The sequence below is a fragment of the Salmo salar genome, chromosome ssa03, assembly GCF_905237065.1.
Source record: "Salmo salar chromosome ssa03, Ssal_v3.1, whole genome shotgun sequence".
NCBI lineage: Eukaryota > Metazoa > Chordata > Actinopteri > Salmoniformes > Salmonidae > Salmo > Salmo salar.
The window spans coordinates 65,931,572-65,958,938 of NC_059444.1; the positions used below are offsets into that span (position 1 = coordinate 65,931,572).

General features: G+C 44.0%; 1 protein-coding gene across 2 annotated transcripts in view; it reads right to left on the minus strand.

Moving 5' to 3' along the window:
- LOC106601248 (protein shisa-8) overlaps window positions 1–26,329 on the minus strand; it is a 115,899-nt gene extending 89,570 nt beyond the window's left edge. For both annotated transcript variants that reach the window (XM_014193306.2, XM_014193305.2), the window contains exon 1: window positions 23,345–26,329. In XM_014193306.2, coding sequence (XP_014048781.2) covers window positions 23,345–23,886 — 542 coding nt within the window. In that variant the 5' untranslated portion in view covers window positions 23,887–26,329. The remainder of the gene's footprint in view (window positions 1–23,344) is intronic.
- Window positions 26,330–27,367: the final 1,038 nt, after the last annotated feature.

The following is a 27,367-nucleotide window of genomic DNA, read 5'->3' on the forward strand; positions in this document are numbered from 1 at the left end:
CTCCCTTGATCAATAATGTAGGCTGTGTCTCCCTGGTGCTCGCTAAGGGAGGGATGTAGTAGCAGAATTGACACCCTGTGTTTTGGGTACTGAGTCTCCCACCCCGCGGTGCTCAGAGCCGAGTTCCCTCTCAAACAGGGAGGCTGACGCTGTAGCTACCACTGCCAGATAGTGAGCCCCAGCAGTGTTAGTGCCTGCAGCTGCCTGCCACTGTCTCCCCTACTTTGGTATTGGACGTGACAGCTGCCAAATAGTGCCTCTTAGCATGGCTGTGTGACTATGCCAGGGTATGTTTATGTTTGTATGTGGGTGGGCATGACTGTGCTGTCTGCAGTGGCCTAGTTCCCTTCTATAGTTGCTGAAGCTACTTCTCCAAAACACACACACACACACCATTTGTTACACCCTTCATCATTCCTTGGATGAAAAGTAATTCCAGCACCTCATTCACATTCAACCATTGGATAGGCTGGACTCTGGAGGAGCACCTCTTAGATCAAGCTAGGCTTTGGGCAAAGATGTCATGGGAGCTAGGGTTGAATATTTTCCCTGTATTTTACAAATGTCCCATTCCGAGAATAAATCACTTTTCTCCCGGGTAACCCGATATTTTCCGCCAAAACCGAAAGTGTTATTCAAAAGCATTATAAAGCATATAAATAGGCCTGTGTCTGGATTTGATTAGAGTTTGATAGAAAATTCAAGCCTGATGCTACCTGAGCCTGATGAGCCAGACATTAAATACATTTTATGAGCGCTACATTAACAACATTTAATGAGCCCAAAGTTTAAAAAAAATCGCAAATGATTGTGCCATTAACCAATACATAGACCTATATGAAATAGACTACTGCTCATTATGCACGACAAAAAAACAGAAAAGCCCATAGATAGCTTGTCATTGCATTTCAGAAATGCTTAATGCGACCATGGTTGTCAATGTTAAGTGCCCAATGAGCTGTGCTTTTGAAGTTCTATTCAGGTACAAAACAATTGTTTACTTTCAGTTAGGCTAATGCTTGAAATTATTCAAATTTGAACATTGTCAGTAACAACTCCATGTACGATTAAATGTTCCCTAATTTGTTTCGCTCTGTTGTACCCTCTTGGGTAAATACAGGAAACTAGCTCCAGTAGGCTAATCTTTCTGAGTGTGAACTGTATTACTGTACTGTATTGTATTATACTGTATTATATGGACTGGAATTACACACCTCGTTCAAACCATAATAAAGTTGGGAGAGAACATACAATTCTGGTGCAGCACATCTGGCCTACGAAGTTACAATTATAGGCTAGCGAAAAGGATTTAAATGTCTAAATATATTAGGGCCTATTTGTATAATTAGTAGGCTGACGCATATATACCATTCATAATATTTCCCCTAATGTTATTATCCTACTTCCTCTTTCTCTCTCTATTGTTACATCATTCCTTCATCGCTTTCAACAGTTGAATGAAATATGTTTTGTTGTCCTTATCGTCATCATTCTAATGACATGCTTGAATAATATGGGACTAGAATTAAATGCAGAAGGCTTTCACTTCTATTCACAAAGATTGAATGGTTAGCTGCAAAACATAAAAAAATAAAACATCTTTACAGTAGAAAAATAAGGAGACCCCATAAGCCAGCAGGAGATGGGTAAATTAGATGCTGCGGCAAATGAAGGCCTACCTGTCACAAGAAGAAAAGTGACCATGATGAGGTGATAGGTCTACATGCATTGTGAATTGCTGTCAATACTGAGCGTCCCCACCCTGAGCGTTGATTCATCATGCAGAGGCCGTAGAGAAGCCAGATTTAGACATCACATATAATTCAAGTTCCATTTCACGCATGCTTTTCATATAAATAATTTATTATAATTGACCTGTTTCTCGCAGTTATTTATCCCAGGAAAAGGGAGTGGTTTTGGGCAGTAAATCATGGTAACTGGGTTTCCGCCACTCAACCCTAATGGGAGATCATTTATTTCAACCACTGACTCCTACTTAAATGAATGTTGGGTCTTTAGGACACACCTACCCTCTCCCAGGAATACAGTCATCCCATGAGGACACACTAAGGTCCACATGGCCCTAATACTGTCTCTATCTAAGTGACGCCAAAGACTGGCCATCGTCTGACCATCATCCCCATGACAACCTGCCCCAGCACACATAGCCTTATCGCTTCATGACCCATCATCAGCTCTATCACACACAGGCCATCCATCTCCACTGAATGGACAAGCGATCAATGCCGCCCTTGACATTTTCCTATGGAACTGTTCCAGTCCCATACTGGCCGTGTCATGCGTAAGATGTCACTGTATATTACCGACCTGTCACGGGCTCAGGGTTTTGATGACTTAACAATAGCATTGTTCCAGTCGCCATGTCAATGTAATGGCCCTGTAATAGCCTGGCTAACGGACCTGTTTTTGACCGCAGGGACACATGGCGTAGTGGCCATGTGCTCTGCTGAGTGCTGTGGCTGTTTCCCTTCCCTGTGTCCGGCCCGCTTGGTCCATCCCCATTTCGTCAAGCCCATTTAAAGCTGATTGTTATCAGTATCCTGCATGGTATCAGGGGGATGTTTTGTCCCGCCGCGTATCCTAATGAATTTTGGGAGAGCAAATAGCAGTGTTCCAAAATGCTCTGTGGTGATTGATTAGGCCTCCCACAGGGGAATCTCACGTATATAATTAGTCATACCCTCCTGCCATCAACACACAAACACATTCAAAATCCTATTTTCCATAACCCCTTAACCTAACCCTAACCTTAACCCTAATGTTAACCCCTAACCCTAAGTCTTAAACCTATTGTTAACCCTAAGCCTAACTTTAACCCCAACCCTAAACCTAACAACAGCATATGAAAAAATTCAGGACATGGAAAAAAGTCCTGACTTTTAAAAAAGGTTATTGTTTTCCTACCTTGCCAGGACATTCTGGTGACTTGTCAGGACATTGTAGTCCTAATAATGCAGTAAAACATGTACACACACACACACACACACACACACACACACACACACACACACACACACACACACACAGGTCACTCTACATAAGCTCATAGCTTGCACACACACACACAGATGGGTATACCTCTCTCAATACATAAGATCAAAGTATTCCCATGCATGTACAGAGTTAGGATACTCTCAGAATACAGAATGTCACAATGTTTATTCAAATACACCCACCCATATGAGTACACTTTCCTCTAAGCACTTCAAATAAACACTTCAATGCTTTTTCACGAGCAAGAAAATAACCTCCTCCCGCAGTGCAGAGTGAAATCAAATGATGTAGGAGCCCACACATTCAGCCTAGCTGAGTGAAGGATGACTCCAACTTTCCACCATTATTAATGCATGGTGGCCTGAATGGAGCCATGCGTCGTCTGCAGCTGGCCTTGTTGTCCCTTGGGACTGAGGCCACTGTCCGTCACTTCATGTCAGTCACTGCGCACTGAGTGTACTTTGGTGTTCGATAACGCTCTATTGGAAAATATGAGACCTTAGACAGTGTTTCACTGACAGCCAGGAGCAGGTCTGATTTGTGGATCTACTCAGTGAGCAACAGCAAACCAACAGAGACAGTGAAGGGTTGAAATATTGTTTCTTGGGGACATACACTGTCATCCATCTTTTGAGGCTTGAATACAGAAACTCTACAGAGGAATCCATGCGAGGGCACAGCCATTATGGCTCTGGTGTGGACACTGTACTCATAGATGCCAACAGGTGAACGACTTTTAAGGCCTCAATGCAGAAACTGGGTTTAAGCATGGACGCAGGTGCAAATCCATAATGGTTCCAGTGTGGAGCAGTCATGCACAATCTTCTATTTACCTTCTGTGGACACCCACCTGCTCACACATGCACACACAAACACACATGTTCATAATAATTGATTCTGTGTGCACTTCACACAAACATTGGCAATGTACCACTTACAAAAATACACCATCCGTAGACCTACGAAGTCATGGTTGCTAATGAGTATGCATACACACACACACACACACACACACACACACACACACACACACACACACACACACACACACACACACACACACACACACACACACAGGTCACTCTACATAAGCTCATAGCTCACATACACACACAGATGGGTATACCTCTCACAATACATAAGATCAAAGTATTCCCATGCATGTACAGAGTTAGGATACTCTCAGAATACAGAGTGTCACAATGTTTATTCAAATACACCCACCCAAATACCAATATGAGGGGAAGAAATAATGTAAGCATACTCTGACAATGCAAGACAATATCCTATTGCATATTACACTCACATCAAATTGTTGCTTCTCATTTTTCCTAATAGCAAAAACATGCCTTATCTGTACTACTCTTTCTACATGAGTGAATGTGTATCTACTGGGTGGGTCACATCAATGACTGTAATTTATCAACCTGTCCAACCTTCTCTCTCTCTCTCTCTCTCTCTCTCTCTCTCTTCCCCACACTCTGGTCTTCCATGCAGTCCTTGAGCTATGTTCACTGACTGTATCGGTATGCTATAGTCATTCAGCAATTAAATTGAGTATCCGTCCTCTGTGTGACTCCATTCCCCTCATAGTGACTGATTGGCATGACAACAATATTCATGCCTTGACAAATGAGTTTAAAGAGACAATAACACAACGCCACAGGAGAGAAAATGTAGCCATGAAAAATGAACATCCACCAGTAACCTCTGATAACATGCCAATTAACCTATATCTCCTTCTATAGTTAATCTCCACTTTCCCACAGACCCTCCCTCTCTCATGCGCACTCTCTCCCTCCTTCCCTGTTACGTGTGCTGTTTAGCTGCGCTCAGCTTCACCTGTCAGCTTGGATCAGGGCTCTGGAGCAGCAACATGACAAACTGGCCTCTGATTCACACACACACACACACACACACACACACACACACACTGGACATTATTGGGCAAACCTCACTCACAGACAAACACACACTCACAGATTTGGCCTTTTACACACAGAAACATACACTGGCTTAAAAGGTTGTCCATTTCTACAGAGGCACACAGAGACATAGTTTTAGACAGATGTGGAGGCAAACTGTAGCATCTTTAAAGAGTTAGACATACGCATACCTGCATTCCTACATTTTGCACACATATTTTGTGTACTGGCATCTACTGTATACTGTAAAACATGCATTTAACAAGCAACGCTTAAAGTCAAGATGTGTGAAGGCAGCCGGTACATTTTGTTCTATGGCAGGCATGGCCACTCACAGCCAGGAGATCATAAAGCAATCACGTTAGTGCTTTAAAATGCTAATATATGCAATATCCTGCTAAAGGGGCTGAACCAGCTTTGCCGTACTCCCCCACTCACTCTATATCTATCTCTCTCTCTCGCACACTCTCTCTCTCTCCTTCTCTCTCTCTCTGCCATTCCCTTTTCATCTCCTTGTCCCTCACTCCATCTCTTTCATATTATCCCTCGTTCTTTCATTTCTTATCTTTCTCTTTCCTTCCTTTCTCTCTGCCTCTCTTCCTCTAAGTGATGACTGTCCCACCTGCTAAGCTGTTGATAATGTATCCCGTCATTAAGGGGATTTATGGCTAGTCCCTCCCGCAGCATGCTGACATCTCCCACTCACAATCAATACTCCTTTATGCAGTCTTCTCGCAGGGCTGTCCCGCTGTTTACCCAAACACAACTCTGCGTAGCCAGGGTCAGCTCACACATCCTCTCACACCCACACCCAAATATTCAACCAAACGCACCGAAACACACTTACAGACAGCTAAAGCAAACTGGGCCGAGGCCAGTCCAGCCAAGCCAGACAGAGTCATTTGGACCAACGGTCCCCAAGCTCATAAAGAGGTGGCCAGCCCAGCGTGTCACGGCGGCCCAGACAGCACATACACAGTTGTCAAGTGCTCTGCGTCACATGGAGTGAGGGATCACGTTTAGAACAGTGGTTGAATAAAACAGCGCCGCTGGCAGAGGGGCAGTTCATATGCTTGGTCTAGTGACCTGTTGTAATGCAGAGCATCCATCTGTTTCCTGAGGTGTCCTGGTGTATTTGTATTTTTGCTTTGTGTGTGTGTGTGTGTGTGTGTGTGCGTGCGTGCACTTTAATAATATGCGCGTGACGACTGTGTACGTAAGTTGTGTGCATGTTAATTTGCATGCAGGTGCTGTATTTGTCCAGTGATTTAGTGTTGTGTATTTTTCTTCCTGCGTGTTTTTGTGTTTGCCCCCGTGTCAAACTAAGTGAGCACATCATACACTCATCAGTCTTCAGGGCTGCAGACGTCAGAAAGAGTTTTGGGAGAAAGCAAAGAGACACGCTACATCAGACAAGAGAGGGGAAAAAGAACCACTCAAAATGGGAGGGGAAGGAGGGACTTGTTGTTTTTACACGTGCCACAGTATTGTCTGTTCATGTTTGTGGTGGTGAGGGTATTTGGAGCAGATGGAATGCACTAGGATGAGAGAAGAAAACAATAATGTCTGTCGAGCCACACAACAGACACTTCCTGTTTTTGTACAGTCTTTGCGCCTGCCAAAAACCGAGGATTGGTTTTGAATTGAAGGCTGCTGCATCTAGAGGAGGACGGCTCTCAGAAGTGTGTGAAAAGGGTGGTGTGGAAGACAGAGGGCTTTTTTGAAAAGTCTCCCACTGCCAGAGAAAGAGACAGAGCAGTCCTCCTCATGGTTTATCATTATATTTTCTGCGGAGGGCAGATCTATGTGCTCCGAATGCGAATGCCCCCCAACACATGTCAGGGTGACTCACATTCTTTTTGATGCATTGTGAACGTAAGGGGGATGTGGGTAGAAAGGGGGTGAGTTCAGGAGGGGGTGAGGTCGGTGGAGGAGAGAAGGGGGTTAGTCACATTGAGAGCCGGCAGCAAAGGACACAAGACGCACAACTCCTCTTTGGTAATCAAAAAGCATGTGCTTTAGCTCTGCCAAAGAGAGGGAGGAAGAGGAAGAGGAGGAGAGGGAGGAGGCGTCCTCTGGGCTTGATCTCTCATACAGATGTAGGATCTTAATTTGAGCCAGTTTGTTACAGCAGGAAAACAATCCTGCAGTTGCAGGAAATGTGAATTATTATGTGGATTATAATGAATGGACATTTTTGTAGAGGTTAATACATTCTTCGTAAGGGGAGAATCAAGTCTGAAATTGCAAAGTGGAAATTACAAACTTCAGAAGCCTTTTTAAACCTCAAATACACTACAAGTTTGACATGTTCTCCTGCAACAGAGTGATCAAATTAAAAGTCCTGTCATCTCTCCGATGGTGCTCTCCCTCTCTCTCGTTCTATTCCCTTCTCTCTCTGTCACGACTTCCACCGAAGTCGGCTCCTCTCCTTGTTCGGGCGGCGTTCGGCGATCGACGTCACTGGCTTTCTAGCCATCGCCGCTCTATTTTTCATATGTCCATTTGTTTTGTCTTGTTCCATACACACCTGGTTTTCGTTCCCCAATCAATCTACATGTATTTAGTCCTCTGTTCCCCATCATGTCTTTGTGTGTAATTGTTCATTGTTAATGGTGTATGTTCAGGCGCGATACTTTTATAGTTTATGTTCTGTGGTTTTGGGCACTTATGTCATTTTTTTGCCTATTGTTGAACGGAATAAAAGTGCGCCTGTTTACTCTACTCTGCTCTCCTGCACCTGACTTCGCCTCCCTTACACAGCCTTAACACTATCTAGTCCTCTCTCTTCTTCTCACTGAAGCCAAGTCCCATGTTATATAACACAGTATCTCTATGCGCTCTTCCATTTAAGGATCAAACAGCAGCATATGCACAATGGGGTTGGCCATGGTGCTGTTGGGGTGGGGGGCATGTGGTCGTTGCTGTAGTTGTACTTGGTCATCTACTCCACATGCAGAATCTTAGTTTTCATGTCACTTCTCATTGACTTCTTAGTTTTCATTGGGCCAATGGGAGTATTGTATTGTGTTCTGTGTCTAGCTCAAGGGCACATTTTCTCTCTCTCTCTTTCTTTCTTGTTCTCTCTCTCGTTCTCTCTCTCTCTCTCTCTCTCTCTCTCACTCTCGCTCTCTCTCTCACACTCATACACATACAGTAGCTATCAGTGTGGGAACCCTCTGTCACTGATCTGACTGTTGCGTCATTGTGACACTTTGTCATTGGCTACATTGATACGGCCGCAGAGTAATTAGTATGCATAACAGTATTGACAGTACCACTTTTGCTGAACGTCACTGTGTGTACAATGCACTTCTGGAGTTGGAAAGCAGTATTGTTTATGACGTGTGAAGGGCAGTGTTTACATAGTATTTTGAATGAAAAGAGTCGAGATAGTAGTTAGTATTATAATGACATATCATTAAAGTGAAAAGGGATGTACTTCTAGTAAATATCTTGCAGGTGTATTAGAATAATTTGATTAAAAATACATTCCTGAACACTGCTGAAACCCATGGCACCTGGGGTTTTGAGTTGACCCGTGCATCACTATCGAGGAGGTGCTTAAGGATTTAGGTGCAGTGGTGTACAGTGTATTTAATCATTATCACACTAAGGAAGTCTTAATCGTCATTAAGAGCCCTGAAACAGACGAAAGGAGTGATTAAGATCAGAGAGATAGTGTTTCGACCCCTTAACTACATTGAAGCTCTAAGAAGTGTATCAAGTTCCTTTTAAATTGAATCCACAGAAACAGATGCCTCCGTCCGCCATTCACAGATCTTATAAGATACACCATTGGATGGAACTGAGTGCTATTTTTAACCACTTGGATCCCCCATCCTAACGCTTGATTGTCCAGACCTCCTCCATAAGATATAGGAGATATTAGAGATATAACCTACCTCAAACATAAGTGCCCCCTGGGTGACAAGGGGCCATCTCTGGGAGCGTCTCCAGACCGGCTGGAGAGACTATGATTAACCAGGGTTGTCTGCACCAGCCGTGGGTTTGCCTGGCCATCAATCACAGTGCACCAAAGCCTCAGCAAACGTTGGAGTGAGATCGTGAGGGAAATCTAGTCCAGTCAAGATGAATGACTGCAGCTTTCCAGCAAAAAAGTGAGAAACTGCCGGAGTGATTATACCAGACAGACGGGCATTACTCTTCAAGGCCTTTTGAGAGTGGACATCCGCATTCAGGTGAGGCTTTAGGCCTTGAAAGAGAGATTTTGTTGAAGCCTATATATTGAAGCCTAATATTTCTCAATGTGTGCTTTACAGCCCATGCTCTTCTTTCATTCTGTACATTTAGCTTGAAATGAGAACACGGTACAATGGACAAAAGATAAATCAGTACCAGTGTACAGATCTAGCCATGGCCGGTCCTACCCCGGGGTCATTATTCCCTGCAGTGGGGTCAGTCAGTCTCTGGTCTCCCTCCACCGCAGCAAATTAACCCTAACGGGTCTGTCACTGCGACCATTTACACGGCATTTGGTCTCACAAAGGCCTTCAGTCACACTGCCGACCCTAACACCACCAAAGAGTTCAGGATGAATGAGCAGTGGAGGAGCGGAGGGAACGAGGGGGAACGAGGGGAAGGGAAGGGAGGGAGAAATAGATGAAAGGAAAATAAAGAAGCACGCTGCTTTGCCCGGTTCCCCCTCGAGGCCCGAGCAGAGTTTCACTGATACTCATCTCTCTCTCGTTTTTTCTTGTGTCTGCTGTGTTTTTTAGGCTCTAGCCGATGGTGTGAACGATAAGGGCCTAGGTGATTACTGAGAGGATGGAGAGAGGGTTGAGGATGGATGGGAGGGTAAACTGATGGGTTTGGGGTTTGCTGGTCCGATAAAGACTGAGGCTCCGATAGTGCTTGGTACTGAGTCCGCTCCAACAAATCGCTACAAGTTAGCTGTTGATGTTCTGTCACTGTAGCTTGGGCACTGTGTCAATCCTCCCTGGTCTTGCCCATTACCCGGCCCAGTCGAGTGAAAACAGGACCCGGGCTGTACTGCATGTCCCAGCCGCCGGTATACACAATCATATGCGCTCTCTACACACACACACAGACACACACACACATACACACACATAGCGGCAGTTTGTAGTCCTCACTATTTGCAAAGCCTACACTGAATTTTTACTGTAGTGTTATGTGTTACTATGCACATGTCCAATCTACTCAAACGGCTTGTCTCACAACGAAAAATACAGTATTTTAACAGTTAGTCTCTAGTTACGTAAACAAAAAGCCTACTATCAAGAGTTATCTACTGACATTAAAATTGAAGTCAAAACCACGCTGTAGTACAGTTTTAGTAAATGTCATGTCTTGTTTGTGCCGATATCTATGCTGTGTTAGTTTGCCTTTAGGATAAAGTGTGTGAGAGGTAGCTTTGGGATAATGCAGCAGCGGTCCTCAGTATTCTGCAGCTCTCACTGTGAGGCTCTGCACTGGGGTGTGGTGTGGCCTTCTAAGTGATGTCACTCCCACAAAGCCTGGGATGTGTGGTTGTAAGATAAAACGTTCTGGGGTTGTTTCTGTATAAAATCTCGGTGTAGTAAAACTGGGAGCATATAACAGTGTTTAGCAGTATAGGCTGCTTAGAGGAGAACAGCTCATAATAAAGGTCCGGAACGGAGCAAATGGAATGATACCATTCCACCTATTCCACTCCAGTCATTACCACAAGCCTGTTCTCCTCAATTAAGGTGCCACCACCCTCCTGTGGTGTCTTGGTGTTCTAGGGATTATTACTGCTAGCAGACAGTTTGAGTTTGGTTTTATTGGACTACAACACATTTTGTTTGTATTGTATGTTCACGTGCGCGCGTGTGTGTGTGTGTGTGTATGTGTGGAAAAGACTGTAACTAATGTCGTGCACATAGCACATCTGAGCGTCCCTGCCTGCACTCTGGAGGTGGTCCCAGTTCCACCATATCCAGGACACACCAAATGCAAAATCCACTTTGGAGCAGCAGCCTCTCCCATCTCTCCTGACTGCTTTATGGACCGCTCCCCCGACCTGATCTGGAGCGACAGACAGCGCACAGGGGGCCACCAGAAAGGGGTGGGAGAGTAAAGGATAGAGACATTGGATGAAGGGAGTGAAGGGACAGGACAGTTTGAAGTGAGGAGTGATACACTGGAAAAGGCTAAAGGAAATGCCTGGGGACCACCTGCTGTCAAAAGTGTTTTATCTGTGTGTGTGTGTGTGTGTGTGTGTGTGTGTGTGTGTGTGTGTGTGTGTGTGTGTGTGTGTGTGTGTGTGTGTGTGTGTGTGTGTGTAGGCATATGAGTTTGTGTGCATACATCAGGGCTTGACATGACATTTTTTAGTAGGACAGATTTTTTACTTGTTCAAAAGGCCAAGTAAAAAAAATTGTCTAACACCACTTGTACATCATTGTATGATGCTAGGAACCACTTTACAAAATAAAATGCGTTGCTATCTTCCTTACCATAGAGAATCAGACAAAATGTAGGCTACACTGTCTTTTGGCTTCTTTGCATATTGAAGCCTGTCTCAAAATACAACACTGTCCCTTTAAGGCTCTCCTGGAGGATGGTTGGCCACACTTGGAAGCCTATAAAATATTGCAACATTATGATTACAACCAGGGTTCGAAATTAAGGGCATTCCGTCATCCCTGGACGATAAAAATATATGTCTACGGTTCAGACTCTGGGACAGTTTTGGGATGACAGATCCAAAATTCATACAACCACTGCACATTAAGAAAAAATGTAAAAACTATGAGGCTGATGCAACAGATCAGACCGTTTAGCTTAAAATGTTGATAAAGTTGTATTTCTTCATTTTATACGCTCAACAATGCACACATGACTGTAGGCTACGTGTGAGTGTTCCAAAATGCAATCAGGAAAACACTGTTCTCAAAAGCGCATGTGACAGAGATGAAAATATCCATTCAAAATTAAGAAAGAGGGGTGCTCTAAAGATGCATCAACTAGCATGGGTTAGGGTAGCTTGGGGGAAAATGCCCCCCTAAAGGAAAGGTTCACCCATTTTGAATATTATATTGTTTTTGTTCATCTCTGAGCGATGTTCTATCGATTTCCTGGGTCATTTCATGTTTTCATGTATATTGGCGTTCAAGCATGCAGGAATCTGTCCGGTATGACATAGCACTGTGATAAGGTTGCTCTCACTACACTGGAAGTTAATAGGAATACGACTTTTAGATCGTGAAAACGTCTATCATACATGTCAGATTTCAATGCTGGCCAATATCATAACTCGGGAGGAAGTCTTCTCTCGAATAAGCCATTGATCATATTTTTGCGATATTCCTACCTCGAGAAATTAGTAATTTTTCCTAATTGTCTGCCTCTTTAGTCTAGGGTGCATAGAAAGGAGATAGGAATCCAATGTATAGCGCCCCACCCAGCAGATTGTCGACCAATCGCGTTCATGTTGTCATGCTGCGTCATGTGGTTGCTAAACTAATCGCCGTGCCTATTTTCCTCGAAAGTACATAATATCACAATTCCAAAGCTATACGATATTACATATAGCAAGTTAATTATCTCACATAAATTATCTCAGAAAATATTGGTAATGTTCTACCTCTTGTTGACGAAATTCGTGCTAATGTTGGATTTTTGAGCTAGTGCCCAATAGGCTCCCATTCACTCCTTGTCCCAGAATCACACAGAATGCATTGACGTAGCATGGTCAACGTTTCCCTCCTCAAAAGTATATCTGCTGTTGCGAATGTCAGACTCCACTCTGTGAAGCACATCGATCTGCAGGTTGAACACGGTGAGATTGTAGACTCGTAAATTGATAGTGCAGTTTGTTTAGGTGACTTTACAGCTAACCAGCTACTTTACATGCTGATATTGTCTTTGGTATTATTGTGTGTAGCTACGTTCGCTAGCTAGCTACCTACTTAGCTAGGTAGCCAACCATCCAATAGAGTATTGCATTTTGGATTTTGTAGTCAACTTGAGCTGCAACAGATTTCCACAATGATTTTCCATGTTGCTACCGACCTTATTATAATGCCAAAATTAAACATTTGTTCACCAAAAAACATTGCTCTCATGTATGAGTGTTATTTAACACTGTAAATTAGAAGGAGTGGTTTTGGGTGAATTTATTTCTTTAAGGGAAATGTCTATTTTCTGACTGAAAAAAAAGCAAAGTTTGGTAAGATGTAGATATGTGTATACTGGCTATCCTTAGGCACACATTTTGAAAGGAAATAAGTAGGCAGATTTTGTTTGTTATTCAATAAAAACTGAAACTTTTAGAAAGGGGGCATTTTGCCCCACTATCGGGGCAAAACGCCCCCTGAAAACTAGTGTATTAACATCTATTTTACAAGCTTCATTTTGGATTTTTTTTGTAATTGACTCTTAAAAGTTAAGTCTAGGTATCTTATTTTAATGAAATAAATAAAATATTGGAACAAAATGACATTGCACGTCTCACTATTAATATCCTCACTATTATGAGTTTTTATTTGATTATTTTTGCTCTTCCTGTCCAAATCATCCTGAAGTATCTCAAAATTGATTGTGTAACTCAAGTAAGTAACTTATGATTTGGAAAATGCTAGTATACGTGCCATTGACTTGTATTGATTGCCCTGGGGATATTTTTCTAAATGACAAAATATTAGTTGTACCTCAATAGTTTTGTAGGAGTGAATTAAAAAGTTGAGATGAAACAGATTACATTTTTAGTTGAGCAAGACTAGTGGCATCCAATGAAAGTGTTCAAAAAAACATTTAGTGACAAAGTGTTTTTTTGTGAGAATTATAGGGGGGTGGGGGGATGTTTCATTCCAAGCCACCCTACTAATGTGACTAGGAATATGCCTTTTGACAATAACATCACCTTCATTTGAAAACCAATGGAATATGAGAAAAATGCTGATTTCAATGGCATATTAAGTAAATGTTTATAAAATAATTCCCTCAACAATTCTAGGCTAGGCTACTTTGAAACAAGGTAAGGCATGCATCATAAAATGACACATAACCTCCAGGTTTTAAACAATTACATTTATGGTTAAATAGTTTCAAAATGCAAATGCCTCTGCTCAGAATCAAGGTGGGTGATGTGCGGTGCGCCACAGGCATTGTCCTTCACTTTCTGGTCTTGTGACCAATTGATCTGAATGGACCGTGCCTCGAGTATGTCGACAGAATCAAGCCTTTAGAAGTTCATTATTTGTTAAACATGCCTACCGTTTAGCCTATAATTTTTATCTAATTAAAAGTCTCATTAAAGTTTGGCTACATTTTCTGGCGTCTCCATCATGGCAGTATTGGTTTGGACTTGAGGCTGTAGCCAATAAACTATGGATATCACCTACACTTTGACATGTATGCTTTTTTTATTTGTATATCAATCAATCAAATGTACAGTCGTGGCCAAAAGTTTTGAGAATGACACAAATATTAATTTTCACAATGTCTGCTGCCTCAGTGTCTAGATATTTTTGTCAGATGCTACTATGGAATATTGAAGTATAATTACAAGCATTTCATAAGTGTCAAAGGCTTTTATTGACAATTACATGAAGTTGATGCAAAGACTCAATATTTGCAGTGTTGACCCTTCTTTTTCAAGACCTCTCCAATCCACCCTGGTATGCTGTCAATTAACTTCTGGGCCACATCCTGACTGATGACAGACCATTATTGCATAATCAATGCTTGGAGTTTGTCAGAATTTGTGGGTTTTTGTTTGTCCACCCGCCTCTTGAGGATTGACCACAAGTTCTCAATGGGATTAAGGTCTGGGGAGTTTCCTGGCCATGGACCCAAATATCAATGTTTTGTTTTCCGAGCCACTTAGTTATCACTTTTGCCTTATGGCAAGTTGCTCCATCATGCTGGAAAAGGCATTGTTCGTCACCAAACTGTTCCTGGTTGGTTGGGAGAAGTTTCTCTCGGAGGATGTGTTGGTACCATTCTTTATTCATGGCTGTGTTCTTAGGCAAAATTGTGAGTAAGCACACTCCACTGGCTGAGAAGCAACCCCACACATGAATGGTCTCAGGATGCTTTACTGTTGGCATGACACAGGACTGATGGTAGAGCTCACCTTGTCTTCTCCGGACAAGCTTTTTTTCCAGATGCCCCAAACAATCGGAAAAGGGATTCATCAGAGAAAATGACTTTACCCCAGTCCTCAGCAGTCCAATCCCTGTACCTTTTGCAGAATATCAGTCTGTCCCTGATGTTTTTCCTGGAGAGAAGTGGCTTCTTTGCTGCCCTTCTTGATACCAGGCCATCCTCCAAAAGTCTTCGCCTCACTGTGCGTGCAGATGCACTCACCTGCCTGCTGCCATTCCTGAGTAAGCTCTGTACTGGTGTTGCACTGATCCCGCAGCTGAATCAACTTTAGGAGACAGTACTGGCGCTTGCTGGACTTTCTTGGGCGCCCATGGAGCCTTCTTCACAACCATTGAACCGCTCTCCTTGAAGTTGATGATCTGATAAATGGTTGATTTAGGTGCAATCTTACTGGCAGCAATATCCTTGCCTGTGAAGCCCTTTTTGTGCAAAACAATGATGACGGAACGTGTTTCCTTGCAGGTAACCATGGTTGACAGAGGAAGAACAATGATTCCAAGCACCACCCTCCTATTGAAGCTTCCAGTCTGTTATTCGAACTCAATCAGCATGACAGAGTGATCTCCAGCCTTGTCCTCGTCAACACTCACACCTGTGTTAACTAGAGAATTACTGACATGATGTCAGCTGGTCCTTTTGTGGCAGGGCTGAAATGCAGTGGAAATGTTTTTTGGGGATTCAGTTCATTTGCATGGCAAAGAGGGACTTTGCAGTTAATTGCAATTCATCTGATCACTCTTCATAACATTTTGGAGTATATGCAAATTGCCATCCTACAAACTGAGGCAGCAGACTTTGTGGAAATTAATATTTGTGTCATTCTCAAAACTTTTGGCCACGACTGTATTTATAAAGCCCTTCTTACATCAGCTGATGTCACAGTGCTATACAGAAACCCCGCCTAAAACCCCAAACAGCAAGCAATGCAGGTGTAGAGGCACGGTGGCTAGGAAAAACTCCCTAGAACATGAAAAAAATATTTGAATATTATTCCAATGTTGGCCTCTTATCCAATTCTAATTGGAGTAATTAATTGATTTTGTCCATTTGGACAAAACATTAAGAACACCTGCTCTTTCCATGAAATAGACTGACCAGGTGAATCTAGGTGAAAGCTATGATCCCTTATTGATGTCACTTGTTAAATACAATTAAATGTGTACCATTCAGAAGGTGAATGGGAAAGACAAAAGATTTAAGTGCCTTAGAACGAGGTATGGTAGTAGGTGCCAGGCATACCGGTTTTTGTCAAGAACTGTAATCCTGCTGGGTTTTTCACACTCAACAGTTTCCTGTATGTATCAAGAATGGTCCACCACCCAAAGGACATCCAGCCAACTTGACACAACTGTGGGAACCATTGGAGTCATCATGGGCACGCTTTCGACACCTTGTAGAGTCCATGCCCTGACGAATTGAGTCTGTTCTGAGGGCAAAAGGGGGTGAGGTGCAACACAGTATTAGGAAGGCGTTCTTAACGTTTTGTATAGGACAAGCGTTGAGCCCTGATACATGTTAGCAACCGTGTCTTTCTTCATAGGTCTACGGATGGTGTATTTTTGTAAGTGGTACATTGCCAATGTTTGCGTGAAGTGCACACAGAATCACTTATTATGAACACGTGTGTTTTTGTGTGTATGTGTGCATGTGTGAGCAGGTGGGTGTCCACAGAGGGTAAATAGAAGGCTGTGCATGACTGCTCCTCACGGGAACCAGTTTTTGCCCTCAAGCATTAAGTCGTTCACCTGTTGGCATCTCTGAGTACAGTGTCCACACCAGAGCCATAATGGCTGTGCCCTCGCATGTATTCCTCTGTAGAGTTTCTGTATTCTAGCCTCAAAAGATGGATGGCAGTGTATGTCCCCAAGAAACAATATTTCAACCCCTCACTGTCTCTGTTGGTTTGCTGTTGCTCACTGAGTAGATCCACAAATCAGATGAGCTCCTGGCTGTCAGTGAAACACTGTCTAAGGTCTCATATTTTCCAATAGAGCGTTATCGAACACCAAAGTACACTCAGTGCGCAGTGACTGACATGAAGTGACGGACAGTGGCCTCAGTCCCAAGGGACAACAAGGCCAGCTGCAGACGACGCATGGCTCCATACAAGCGCACTTGCATTATTAATTGGATAAAGTTTGATTCTTTCTTCGTGCAGCTACACCGACTGTGGGGGCTCATAAGATAAATAATTTGGTCTGACTCTGCATTGCGGGAGGGAGGTTATTTTGTTGTTCAAGAAAGCATCGGTGTTTATTTTGGTTTTTGTGTTAAGTGCGTAGTGGAAAATAATAGGGCATAGAATGTTGTTTTACATATGCATCAGGGACCTCTGTGGAGAAAGAGGTGATGATATTCATAATGTTAAATCCCCTGTTATACTGGAGGAATATACTTCACATCAATTGTTGCCCTTTTAATTTGTGAAGGCAACCACACATACATTTTTTTCTGTTTTCAATGCTGGCATTGGTTTTGCCTGATGACTCACCATGAATTTAATTCCACTGCTCTATCGATTACTACATACATTCAGTTTAAAATCTCCATCCTAAAGTCATTTGTGTGACTTCAAAATGAAGGGCCTTGTACAAAACAAATTCATCAGCGATTGGATCGTCTCTACCGGGTCTAACCAATCAGAGTATCAAATTTGATAATGTCATCGTGTAGGCCGGCTCTGGCCCAACCCATCGTTGTCTGGGACCAATCAAAGCGGTCAGAATTTTTTTGCATTCTAGAAATTGCCGGGGAGGGAGGCAAGTCCAGACTCATCGTGGAGAAGAAACATCAGTTGGGCGGAGCGATGTGGATGGGTAGCCAGGCAACCATTGGCTATGAATGATCAAGAGCAGTGGTGGGAATTGTTAGAATAGTATTCTAAGTATTGGCTGTTTAGATTCCTGGTGGGTCAGGCTGCTGCCGTGCCCTTGAGGATAACACTTCAGCTGAATTGCTCAAAATGAACATCCAGCTGCATTAATGGAATAGCCTATCTGAAGGATTTAAACAGGTGAGCCACTCACTGATAAGTAAAAGCATCTTGTAAGCACACAGAACATGAAATTACATTTTTTAAAGCTTGAGACAGAGCTGAAATATTTCACCCTTCAAACTATGAAATGTTTTGTCCTCGGTGAGGGACTAAGCCTGCTGTGCTGCACATACATGAGCAACCTGTTAGAAACGTCAGGAGCTAACGGCGTGGGCCATAAATCCCCTCCAGTTCGATATCTGAATCTGGAGGGAAACGCAAAGCACTCTCTCCCCGCTTATCCACATCAGACTAAGCCATGCACGAGATTAGCTGAGTTGAAGTTGGCTTGGCACATTAATAATTCTCTACCCGAGCCGGAATCAGCGCATTAAAGAACATGATGCATGTTTTATAGCTCTGTGCTGCATTTCACTCAATGTGTGCTGGAGACTATGAGGCTAGCTATGGTGGGGCAAACAAACACATGTACCCGCTTGGGAACCGTGGTACAGGGGAACCGTGGTACAGGGGAACAAGGTTGCACAGAGGCCTAGGCTGCGGTTGAAAGGCAGAGGGTTTGAATAAAAATGGTGATTATTGCTGAGGGTATGATGGGAACTGTGTATTGTAATCAAAGCAAGCAGTGGCACAGTGATAGTAAACTCTCACAAGCTGAGAGCTATCTCACACAAGTACAGTATCAGTCAAAAGTTTGGACACACCTACTCATTCAAGGGTTTTTCTTTATTTTTACTATTTTCTGCATAGTAGAATAATAGTGAAGACATCAAAACTATGAAATAACACATATGGAATCATATAGTAACCAAAAAAGTATTAAACAAATAAAAATGTATTTCATATTTGAGATTCTTCAAAGTAGCCACCCTTTGCCTTGATGACAGCTTTGCACTCTCTTGGCATTCTCTCAACCAGCTTAATGAGGTAGTCACCTGGAATGTATTTCAATTAAAAGGTGTGCCTTGTTAAAAGTTCATTTATGGAATTTCTTATCTTCGTAATGCATTTGAGCCAATCAGTTGTGTTGTGACAAGGTAGGCTTGGTATACAGAAGATAGACCCTATTTGGTAAAAGACCAAGTCCATATTATGGCAAGAACAGCTCAAAAAAGCAAAGAGAAACAACAGTCCATCATTACTTTAAGACATGAAGGTCAGTCAATGCGGAAAATGTCAAGAAGTTTGCTAAGTTTCTTCAAGTGCAGTTGCAAAAACCATCAAGCGCTATGATGAAATTGGCTCTCATGAGAACCACCACAGGAAAGGAAGACTCATAGTTACCTCTGCTGCAGAGGATACGTTCATTAGAGTTACTAGCCTCAGAAATTGCAGCCCAAATAAATGCTTCACAGAGTTCAAGTAACAGACACATCTCAACATCAACTGTTCAGAGGAGACTGCTTGAATCAGGCTTCATGGTTGAATTGCTGCAAAGAAACCAGTACTAAAGGACACCAATAATAACACGAGCAATGGACATTAGACTGGTGGAAATCAGTCCTTGGTCTGATGAGTCCAAATTGGAGATGTTTGGTTCCAACCACCGTGTCTTTGTGAGACGCAGAGTAGGTGAATGGATGATCTCCGCATTTGTGGTTCCCACCGTGAAGGACTGAGGAGGTGTTGTGATGGTTCTTTGCTGGTGACACTGTCAGTGATTTATTTAGAATTCAAGGCACACTTAACCAGCATGGCTACCACAGCATTCTGCAGCGATATGCCATCCCATCTGGTTTGTGCTTAGTGGGACTATCATTTGTTTTTCAACAGGGCAATGATCCAACACACCTCCAGGCTGTGTAAGGGCTATTTGACCAAGAAGGAGAGTGATGGAGTGCTGCATCAGATGACCTGGCCTCCACAATCACCTGACCTCAACCCAGTTGAGATGATTTGGGATGAGTTGAACCACAGAGTGGAGGAAAAGACTGTTGGAAAAGCATTCCAGGTGAAGCTGGTTGAAAGAATGCCAAGAGCAAAGCTGTCATCGAGGCAAAGGGTGGCTACTTTGAAGAATCTCAAATACAAATCAAAATATACTGCTCCAAAAAATAAAGGGAACACTTAAACAACACATCCTAGATCTGAATGAAAGAAATTATCTTATTAAATACTTTTTCCTTTACATAGTTGAATGTGCTTACAACAAAATCACACAAAAATAATCAATGGAAATCCAATTTATCAACCCATGGAGGTCTGGATTTGGAGTCACACTCAAAATTAAAGTGGAAAACCACACTACAGGCTGATCCAACTTTGATGTAATGTCCTTAAAACAAGTCAAAATGAGGCTCAGTAGTGTGTGTGGCCTCCACGTGCCTGTATGACCTCCCTACAACGCCTGGGCATGCTCCTGATGAGGTGGCGGATGGTCTCCTGAGGGATCTCCTCCCAGACCTGGACTAAAGCATCCGCCAACTCCTGGACAGTCTGTGGTGCAACGTGGCGTTGGTGGATGAAGCGAGACATGATGTCCCAGATGTGCTCAATTGGATTCAGGTCTGGGGAACGGGCGTAGCAGTTCATAGCATCAATGCCTTCCTCTTGCAGGAACTGCTGACACACTCCAGCCAGCATTGTCTTGCATTAGGAGGAACCCAGGGCCAACCGCACCAGCATATGGTCTCACAAGGGGTCTGAGGATCTCATCTCGGTACCTAATGGCAGTCAGGCTACCTCTGGCGAGCACATGGAGGGCTGTGCGGCCCCCCAAAGAAATGCCACCCCACACCATGACTGACCCACCGCCAAACCGGTCATGCTGGAGGATGTTGCAGGCAGCAGAACGTTCTCCACGGCGTCTCCAGACTCTGTCACGTCTGTCACGTGCTCAGTGTGAACCTGCTTTCATCTGTGAAGAGCACAGGCGCCAGTGGCGAATTTGCCAATCTTGGTGTTCTCTGGCAAATGCCAAACGTCCTGCACGGTGTTGGGCTGTCAGCTCAACCCCCACCTGTGGACGTCGGGCCCTCATACCACCCTCATGGAGTCTGTTTCTGACTGTTTGAGCAGACACATGGTCATTTTGCAGGGCTCTGGCAGTGCTTCTCCTGCTCCTCCTTGCACAAAGGCGGAGGTAGCGGTCCTGCTGCTGGGTTGTTGCCCTCCTACGGCTTCCTCCACGTCTCCTGATGTACTGGCCTGTCTCCTGGTAGCGCCTCAATGCTCTGGACACTACGCTGACAGACACAGCAAACATTCTTGCCACAGCTCGCATTGATGTGCCATCCTGGATGAGCTGCACTACCTGAGCCACTTGTGTGGGTTGTAGACTCCGTCTCATGCTACCACTAGAGTGAAAGCACCGCCAGCATTCAAAAGTGACCAAAACATCAACCAGGAAGCATAGGAACTGAGAAGTGGTCTGTGGTCCCCACCTGCAGAACCACTCCTTTATTGGGGGTGTCTTGCTAATTGCCTATAATTTCCACCTGTTGTCTATTCCATTTGCACAACAGCATTTGAAATGTATTGTCAATCAGTGTTGCTTCCAAAGTGGACAGTTTGATTTCACAGAAGTGTGATTGACTTGGAGTTACATTGTGTTGTTTAAGTGTTCCCTTTATTTTTTTGAGCAGTGTATATTTTATATAACACTTTTTTGTTACTACATGATTCCATATGTGTTATTTCATAGTTGTGATGTCTTCACTGTTATTCTACAATGTAGAAAATAATACAAATAAAGAAAATTCCTTGAATGCGTAAGTGTGTCCAAACTTCTGACTGGTACTGTACATACTGTATACATCACACTTACATTTTTTATCTTAGAAACATGTCCAATTTAGAACATTTGAATTATCAATTTCACAGGTAGTTTACTACACATTTAACAATAGAATATCTGATAACAGAAAGCTGTTATTAAAATGTGTGCTCATCTTACTCTAACTTCCATCCATACTGTGCTATAGTATACAGCATTCAATAACATTCAGCTGTTGAAAGGTATTTTGAAGGAATAAAATCAACTACTCCTTGAATGCACAACAAAACACCAGACATATTCTGTTACACTGTAAGAAAGCTTTACCGCAGGATGCACACACACACACACACACACACACACACACACACACACACACACACACACACACACACACACACACACACACTGTGAGAAGCAAATTCCAGATACTGTACCCCTGTGATGAGCCACAAGGCACAACTAAAGAGATTGGCCTTGATTGTAATTTTCCCACAGACAACTGTCTCCTTCCCTCTAATATATCACAGATCTAAAGGCCCTGTTTCATGTTCATGAAAACATTTGATTACTTTTCTCATACTAGTGATCATACCTTTTCTGATATCAAATCATATCAATCTATTCTCTTCAACTTAGACTCAAGAGATACATTCAGGAAAAGCTAAAACACTTTGGAAAGTCATAGTTTATTAAAGTATGTTTTTGTTCAAGTAACGTAATTAAAACTATCCCCAGGCATCTACAATGTTTGTGTGCGTGTTTTAGCCACCCACAACCTTGAAATTGGGGTCTCAGTGAATCAATGGGCCCAGTGACTGGGACAACTGGCTGACTGACCTGATTGGGTTTCTCCCTGCTGATCAATAAGATACCACCCTCTGCCCCTCTCTCTGTCCCCCTCCCCCCACTCCCCGCCCGTTGTAGGATGGCAGGACGCCTTCATCGAGGCTCGTAAAAACAACCCTGCGCACTACGGTAAATCAGGGGAAATTATGGCTGCCCAGCCTCGCGCTCCTGCCCAGCCTCGCGATTGCCCTTCCATTCCCCCCCGCCTTTGTCATTGGGCTCATCAATACAGCAGATGACTCGGGTATTGGAGGCTCATGTCTCTCTCTCTCACCCACTCAGCCCTGCAGCTTGTCTCCTCTGAGAAAACAGAACCTGCGAGGGTGTGACTGGGCCCTCTTTTCTCTCAATAATAATACTGGTGTGGTTGAAGTCCCCCTCCCCCCAATTGAGAGATCCGGTAATGACTTGTATTAACGCCATCCCCGTGGTCTCATTCTTAACAACCAATAGTACGGCCAGTCACACCCAGCCCTCCCTTCACTTTCGCTGAACTAGAATTAGCCCTTGGCACTACGCCAGCCAGCGCATGTCAATAGTCCACCAAAAAAAACAGCTCCGATTCCCTCACAGTGTACTAGAAGCCATAGTCTGGGCTCTCCACAAATAGCTTTACGCAAACACTCCATGGTCACACCTATTATCACTTGTAAGAGCACAACCACATCCACCCTGCCCCCCCAGCCACCCCGTCCCACTGGCCCATGACCCCTGCTACTCTCTTACCTAGAGTTGGTCATGTCTGTCTGGCCACCTCTGCTCTTCTCCAGGCCCAGCTTGGTGAAGATGCCCACCAGCACCATGATGGCCACCACGCCACAGATGATGTAGACGATCATGTGGGTGCGGTCTCGGTCGGGCTCCTCCTGCACCTCAGTGACGGGGGCCGCCGGCTTGCCGGTGTTGGCCCAGACGGGCGTGTCGTAGTTGGAGCAGGACTCCTGCTCCAGGCTGTGCACCTTGAACTGGCAGCAGAAGCGGTAAAAGCAGGAGCCGCAGCAGAACAGGTAGACGCCCGCGTTGCAGTTGAACGGTGGGTCCCATTGGCCCATGACGTCATAGTAGCCCCGGCAGCGGCTGCCTATCATTGGGATGGTCTGGTCCTCCGCCACCGGAGTGGCCAGCGTAGCCTCCGGAGAATCAGAGGTGGCTGCCGTCTGGTTGGTGGCCTGGGCATCGGCCCCAGCCTCTCTAGAGTTCTGGCCCAGTGAAGTGAAGCCCAGCAGAAAGCTGAAGGCGAGGCAGATGAGCACAGAATGGGCAGCCATGTTTGATACCTGTGGATGCTGCTTCTTTTCAGTTGCTGAAGTGTCTCAAAGCTGGTGCAGGCCAATAAACACCAACTTCAGAAATGCAGGCTTCTTACTGGCCCCAAAAAAACTGACATGGACAAATAGCCTTTTAGGTATTTCACACACTAGAGACTTGGAAAGGAGTTGAGCGCTTATGGATTAGTTTATATTCATAGCAACTGCCTGAAAGAATAAGAGCTTTCAATTACCTTGCTGAGAGTTATTACCGCACTCAGTAACAGGGGGCTCAGTGTAAAGTAATAAATTGCCATCAAGAAGGGGGATGAGCAAGTAAGTGAAACAAACTAACCCCGATTCTCAACCTGCTCCTCACGAATGAGTCCCCAGTGATTCAGTCCCAGACTCAGACACACAGTTCTGGCAGCGTTGCGAAAATACCGCCCTTTTCTGCCAAATGTCAATAGCAGATGTGATCTGAAATCTGGAGCACCTCGAGTTTAGGAGGTGTCACCCAGAAATGAACTGGCCCGTGGCATTTAAAAAAAATCTCCCCCCAATAAAGAAAGTGTTACCCGTAAATCAGAGAGATTTGGAATCCCAACAGCGCCAGCGGAAAAGCAGAGTCCTCAAGGATCCAAGCTCCTTTCTGTAAACGTCTTCATTTAGGAGAGGGACACACAGATTTTGATAATTGCCCTGCCAAGCGTTAATCAATACTGAAGTGGGGGAAACGGCAAGCACTGGAACTTCTAGATAATCCACTTGTCATAATCTATATATATGGGAGTTGTTGATATTCCCCTCTCAGATTATCTTGCCTCGAGCAACTGCCTGGTCTCCAACTGAATGTTCATTTGATTCTTTGTTATTTTTCTTGTAGACATTTTTAATCCCTTTGCTAAGTGGAACATAATGCTCTCATTCCTTTCCTTTAAAGATGTGCAATTCCAAAAAATGTATGTTGGTTTTTGTTTCCTCTTCCTCTAGCGAAAGCACAGCCTGCAGTTCTTCAATATTGTCCTATGAGATCTGAAATGATGATTTAGTCCAGATTTAAAGAGGTCCTCAGAACCTGAGGCAGGCAGCCTTTCTCACACACACTCACGCACACACACACACACACACTCTCACAGACACACACACACATTCAAATCCATAGGCGACAGCGCTCCGTCAGTGTCAGTTTGGCTTAATGGGTTTAGAGGGATGGGGGTCCAGTCACTCTGTTGTTGTGGGTTTCTCTTGGTGCTGTCGGATCGGCTCCACACCACACCTGAGAGGGATTCTAAAAAGATAGGGTCACCAATACAGCTCTGCTGCCAGACAACTAGAACCCCACAAGCGCTACCAAGCAGGGGATAGGGGAATGACAAGGGCAGCGTGCTGAAAAATCCCCCCAGCCTGTGGAGTCTAGTCCAGTCCTCCCTAGTCTAAATTTATGACAAGCTCACTTTTGAGCGAACATGCGGTGTAATTACATTTCTGCGTAGTGTCCCACTTCTTTACTGTAGTCAATCGTTAGTTGCTTAATTTGTTTTGGTCCCTTCCTTGTTTTCCCTGTCTTCGTTTATTTACCAAGACTCCATAATCCCTCTCTGCTGCTTTTTGTTGTTTCTTGCTCTCTGCTTTCTTCAGTTTTTTCCTCACTTACCTCTCCCTCTTTCAGACACAACTAAAGAGCAGGCTGTCTGCCGCGTTACTGCTGTGAATACAAGAAGGTATTACTGAGCCTGTGGAATGCGGTCCATGCATTCAACACACCCAAGCCTCAACTCCCCAGCCTGTTCCAAGGGCAAAATAACTGGAGAGGCGACAACAAAAGGTAACGCAAAATCCTGTTTTCAAGAAGCCTTCAAAAATGGGACTGCAGCAAAGCTGTTTGTGTTGTTTGTGGTCTTTTATCACGCTCATATGCAAAAGCATTAATATGCAACAGTTTTATCAAATGCTGCACATTAAAGCAGTGTTCCAATTGTTATGCAAGGGACCTCAACACAGTCCTTCCCCAAAAGCAGCTTCTGTGAAAACAGGCATAATTTGATATATATGTATAGGAATTTTAGATATATATCACATGTATGTGTTTTCTCTGTTTCTTTGCTTATGGAATTCTCCAACAGAAATTGGATAAAACAGGATAACCAACAGCAGTAGGATGCTTTTTTTCATTCCATCCCCTCTTTGTTTTTCTTCAGAAGTGTATTCCTCTGTTTTCCTTGTCCCTCGCTCAGAGCTTCTTTATCCCGTCTCCGTTGATGTTGCACTACTGTGCTCTGGCAGGACTAAATGCTCACACGCTCTCTCCCCCGCTCTCTCTCTCGCTATCTCTCACTCGCTCTCATGAGCGAATGAGCGCACCTCTCTTGGTGACTCCCCCCCCCTCTCTCTCTGTCACTGACACCCTCCTCCCTAGGCTGTGTCCCATGTTTTTTGTACTCTCTCCTTCCAAATCTCTTTACATCTTTCCCCGTCTCTCTTCCTTTCTCTCGTTCTCTTTTCTTTTTTATCCCCTCATTTATTTTACCTCCTGTCTAACCTTTTCTGTTTACCTTACCTCCATCCTCTATCCTTATCATTCCCCCCCCCCTCTCTTTTTAAACCCCCCTCGGTTCAACAGATGAGTGCAGTGGTGCTGACTGCATGTGTCCATGTGTGAGGGTGATTGTGCTAATGCCGATGCACCCCCCTGGTCTTTGTGTGAGCATGTCTCTAACATGTGCTGCAGGATTTGATTTAGTGAGGGAGTGAGTGAGTGAGTGAGGGAGTGAGAGAGGAGAGGGAGGGGGAGTGAGTGAGAGAGTGAGAACGAGAACGAGAGAGAGAGAGAACGAGAGAGAGAACGAGAGAGAGAACGAGAAAGAGAGAGAGAAAGAGAGAGAGAGAGCATAACGTAACAGGGACTGAAGAGCAGGGGAGAGGGGCGGGTGGCTTTGAAAGGGAAGGAATTATTAGACTGCAGGAGGGATGGATGGATGGCGATTAAGGAAAGGAGTAGGAATAGATGGAGAGTGAGAGGGAGCAAGCCAGGTAGTAAAGGAAGGGGAAGATAGATAACAGGTGAAAGAGTGAGAGACAAGGTGGCGTGGGGGATGAGAGAAAGGGAGATAATTGAAGGCTAGGAAAAGGATATTCTGCAGGAAAGGCAGAGAGCAAGGCCTGAGAGATTAGGATGAAAAGAGAGAGACAAAGAAAAGAGAGAGAGATGCAAAATTGTATGAATTTGGAATAATCCCTGATTTAATGTTGTACATGAACTAGATTTGGTAGAAGAAGTGCTGTTGGGCCTTCTTTGTGCGTTCTAGGCGAATATGCATCCTCATCAGAATACACTGCAAAATAGCGAAGGGATGCTGCTAAATATTTTATTATGTTTCAAAGCTGTTGACATTATACTCCTTTTGAATATTCATATTTTCTCTTATTTTGTTTAATTTCACTGCCCCCGTCTTCTTCTCTCTCTCTCTGTATATCTGCATCTCTCCATCTATTTCTTTCT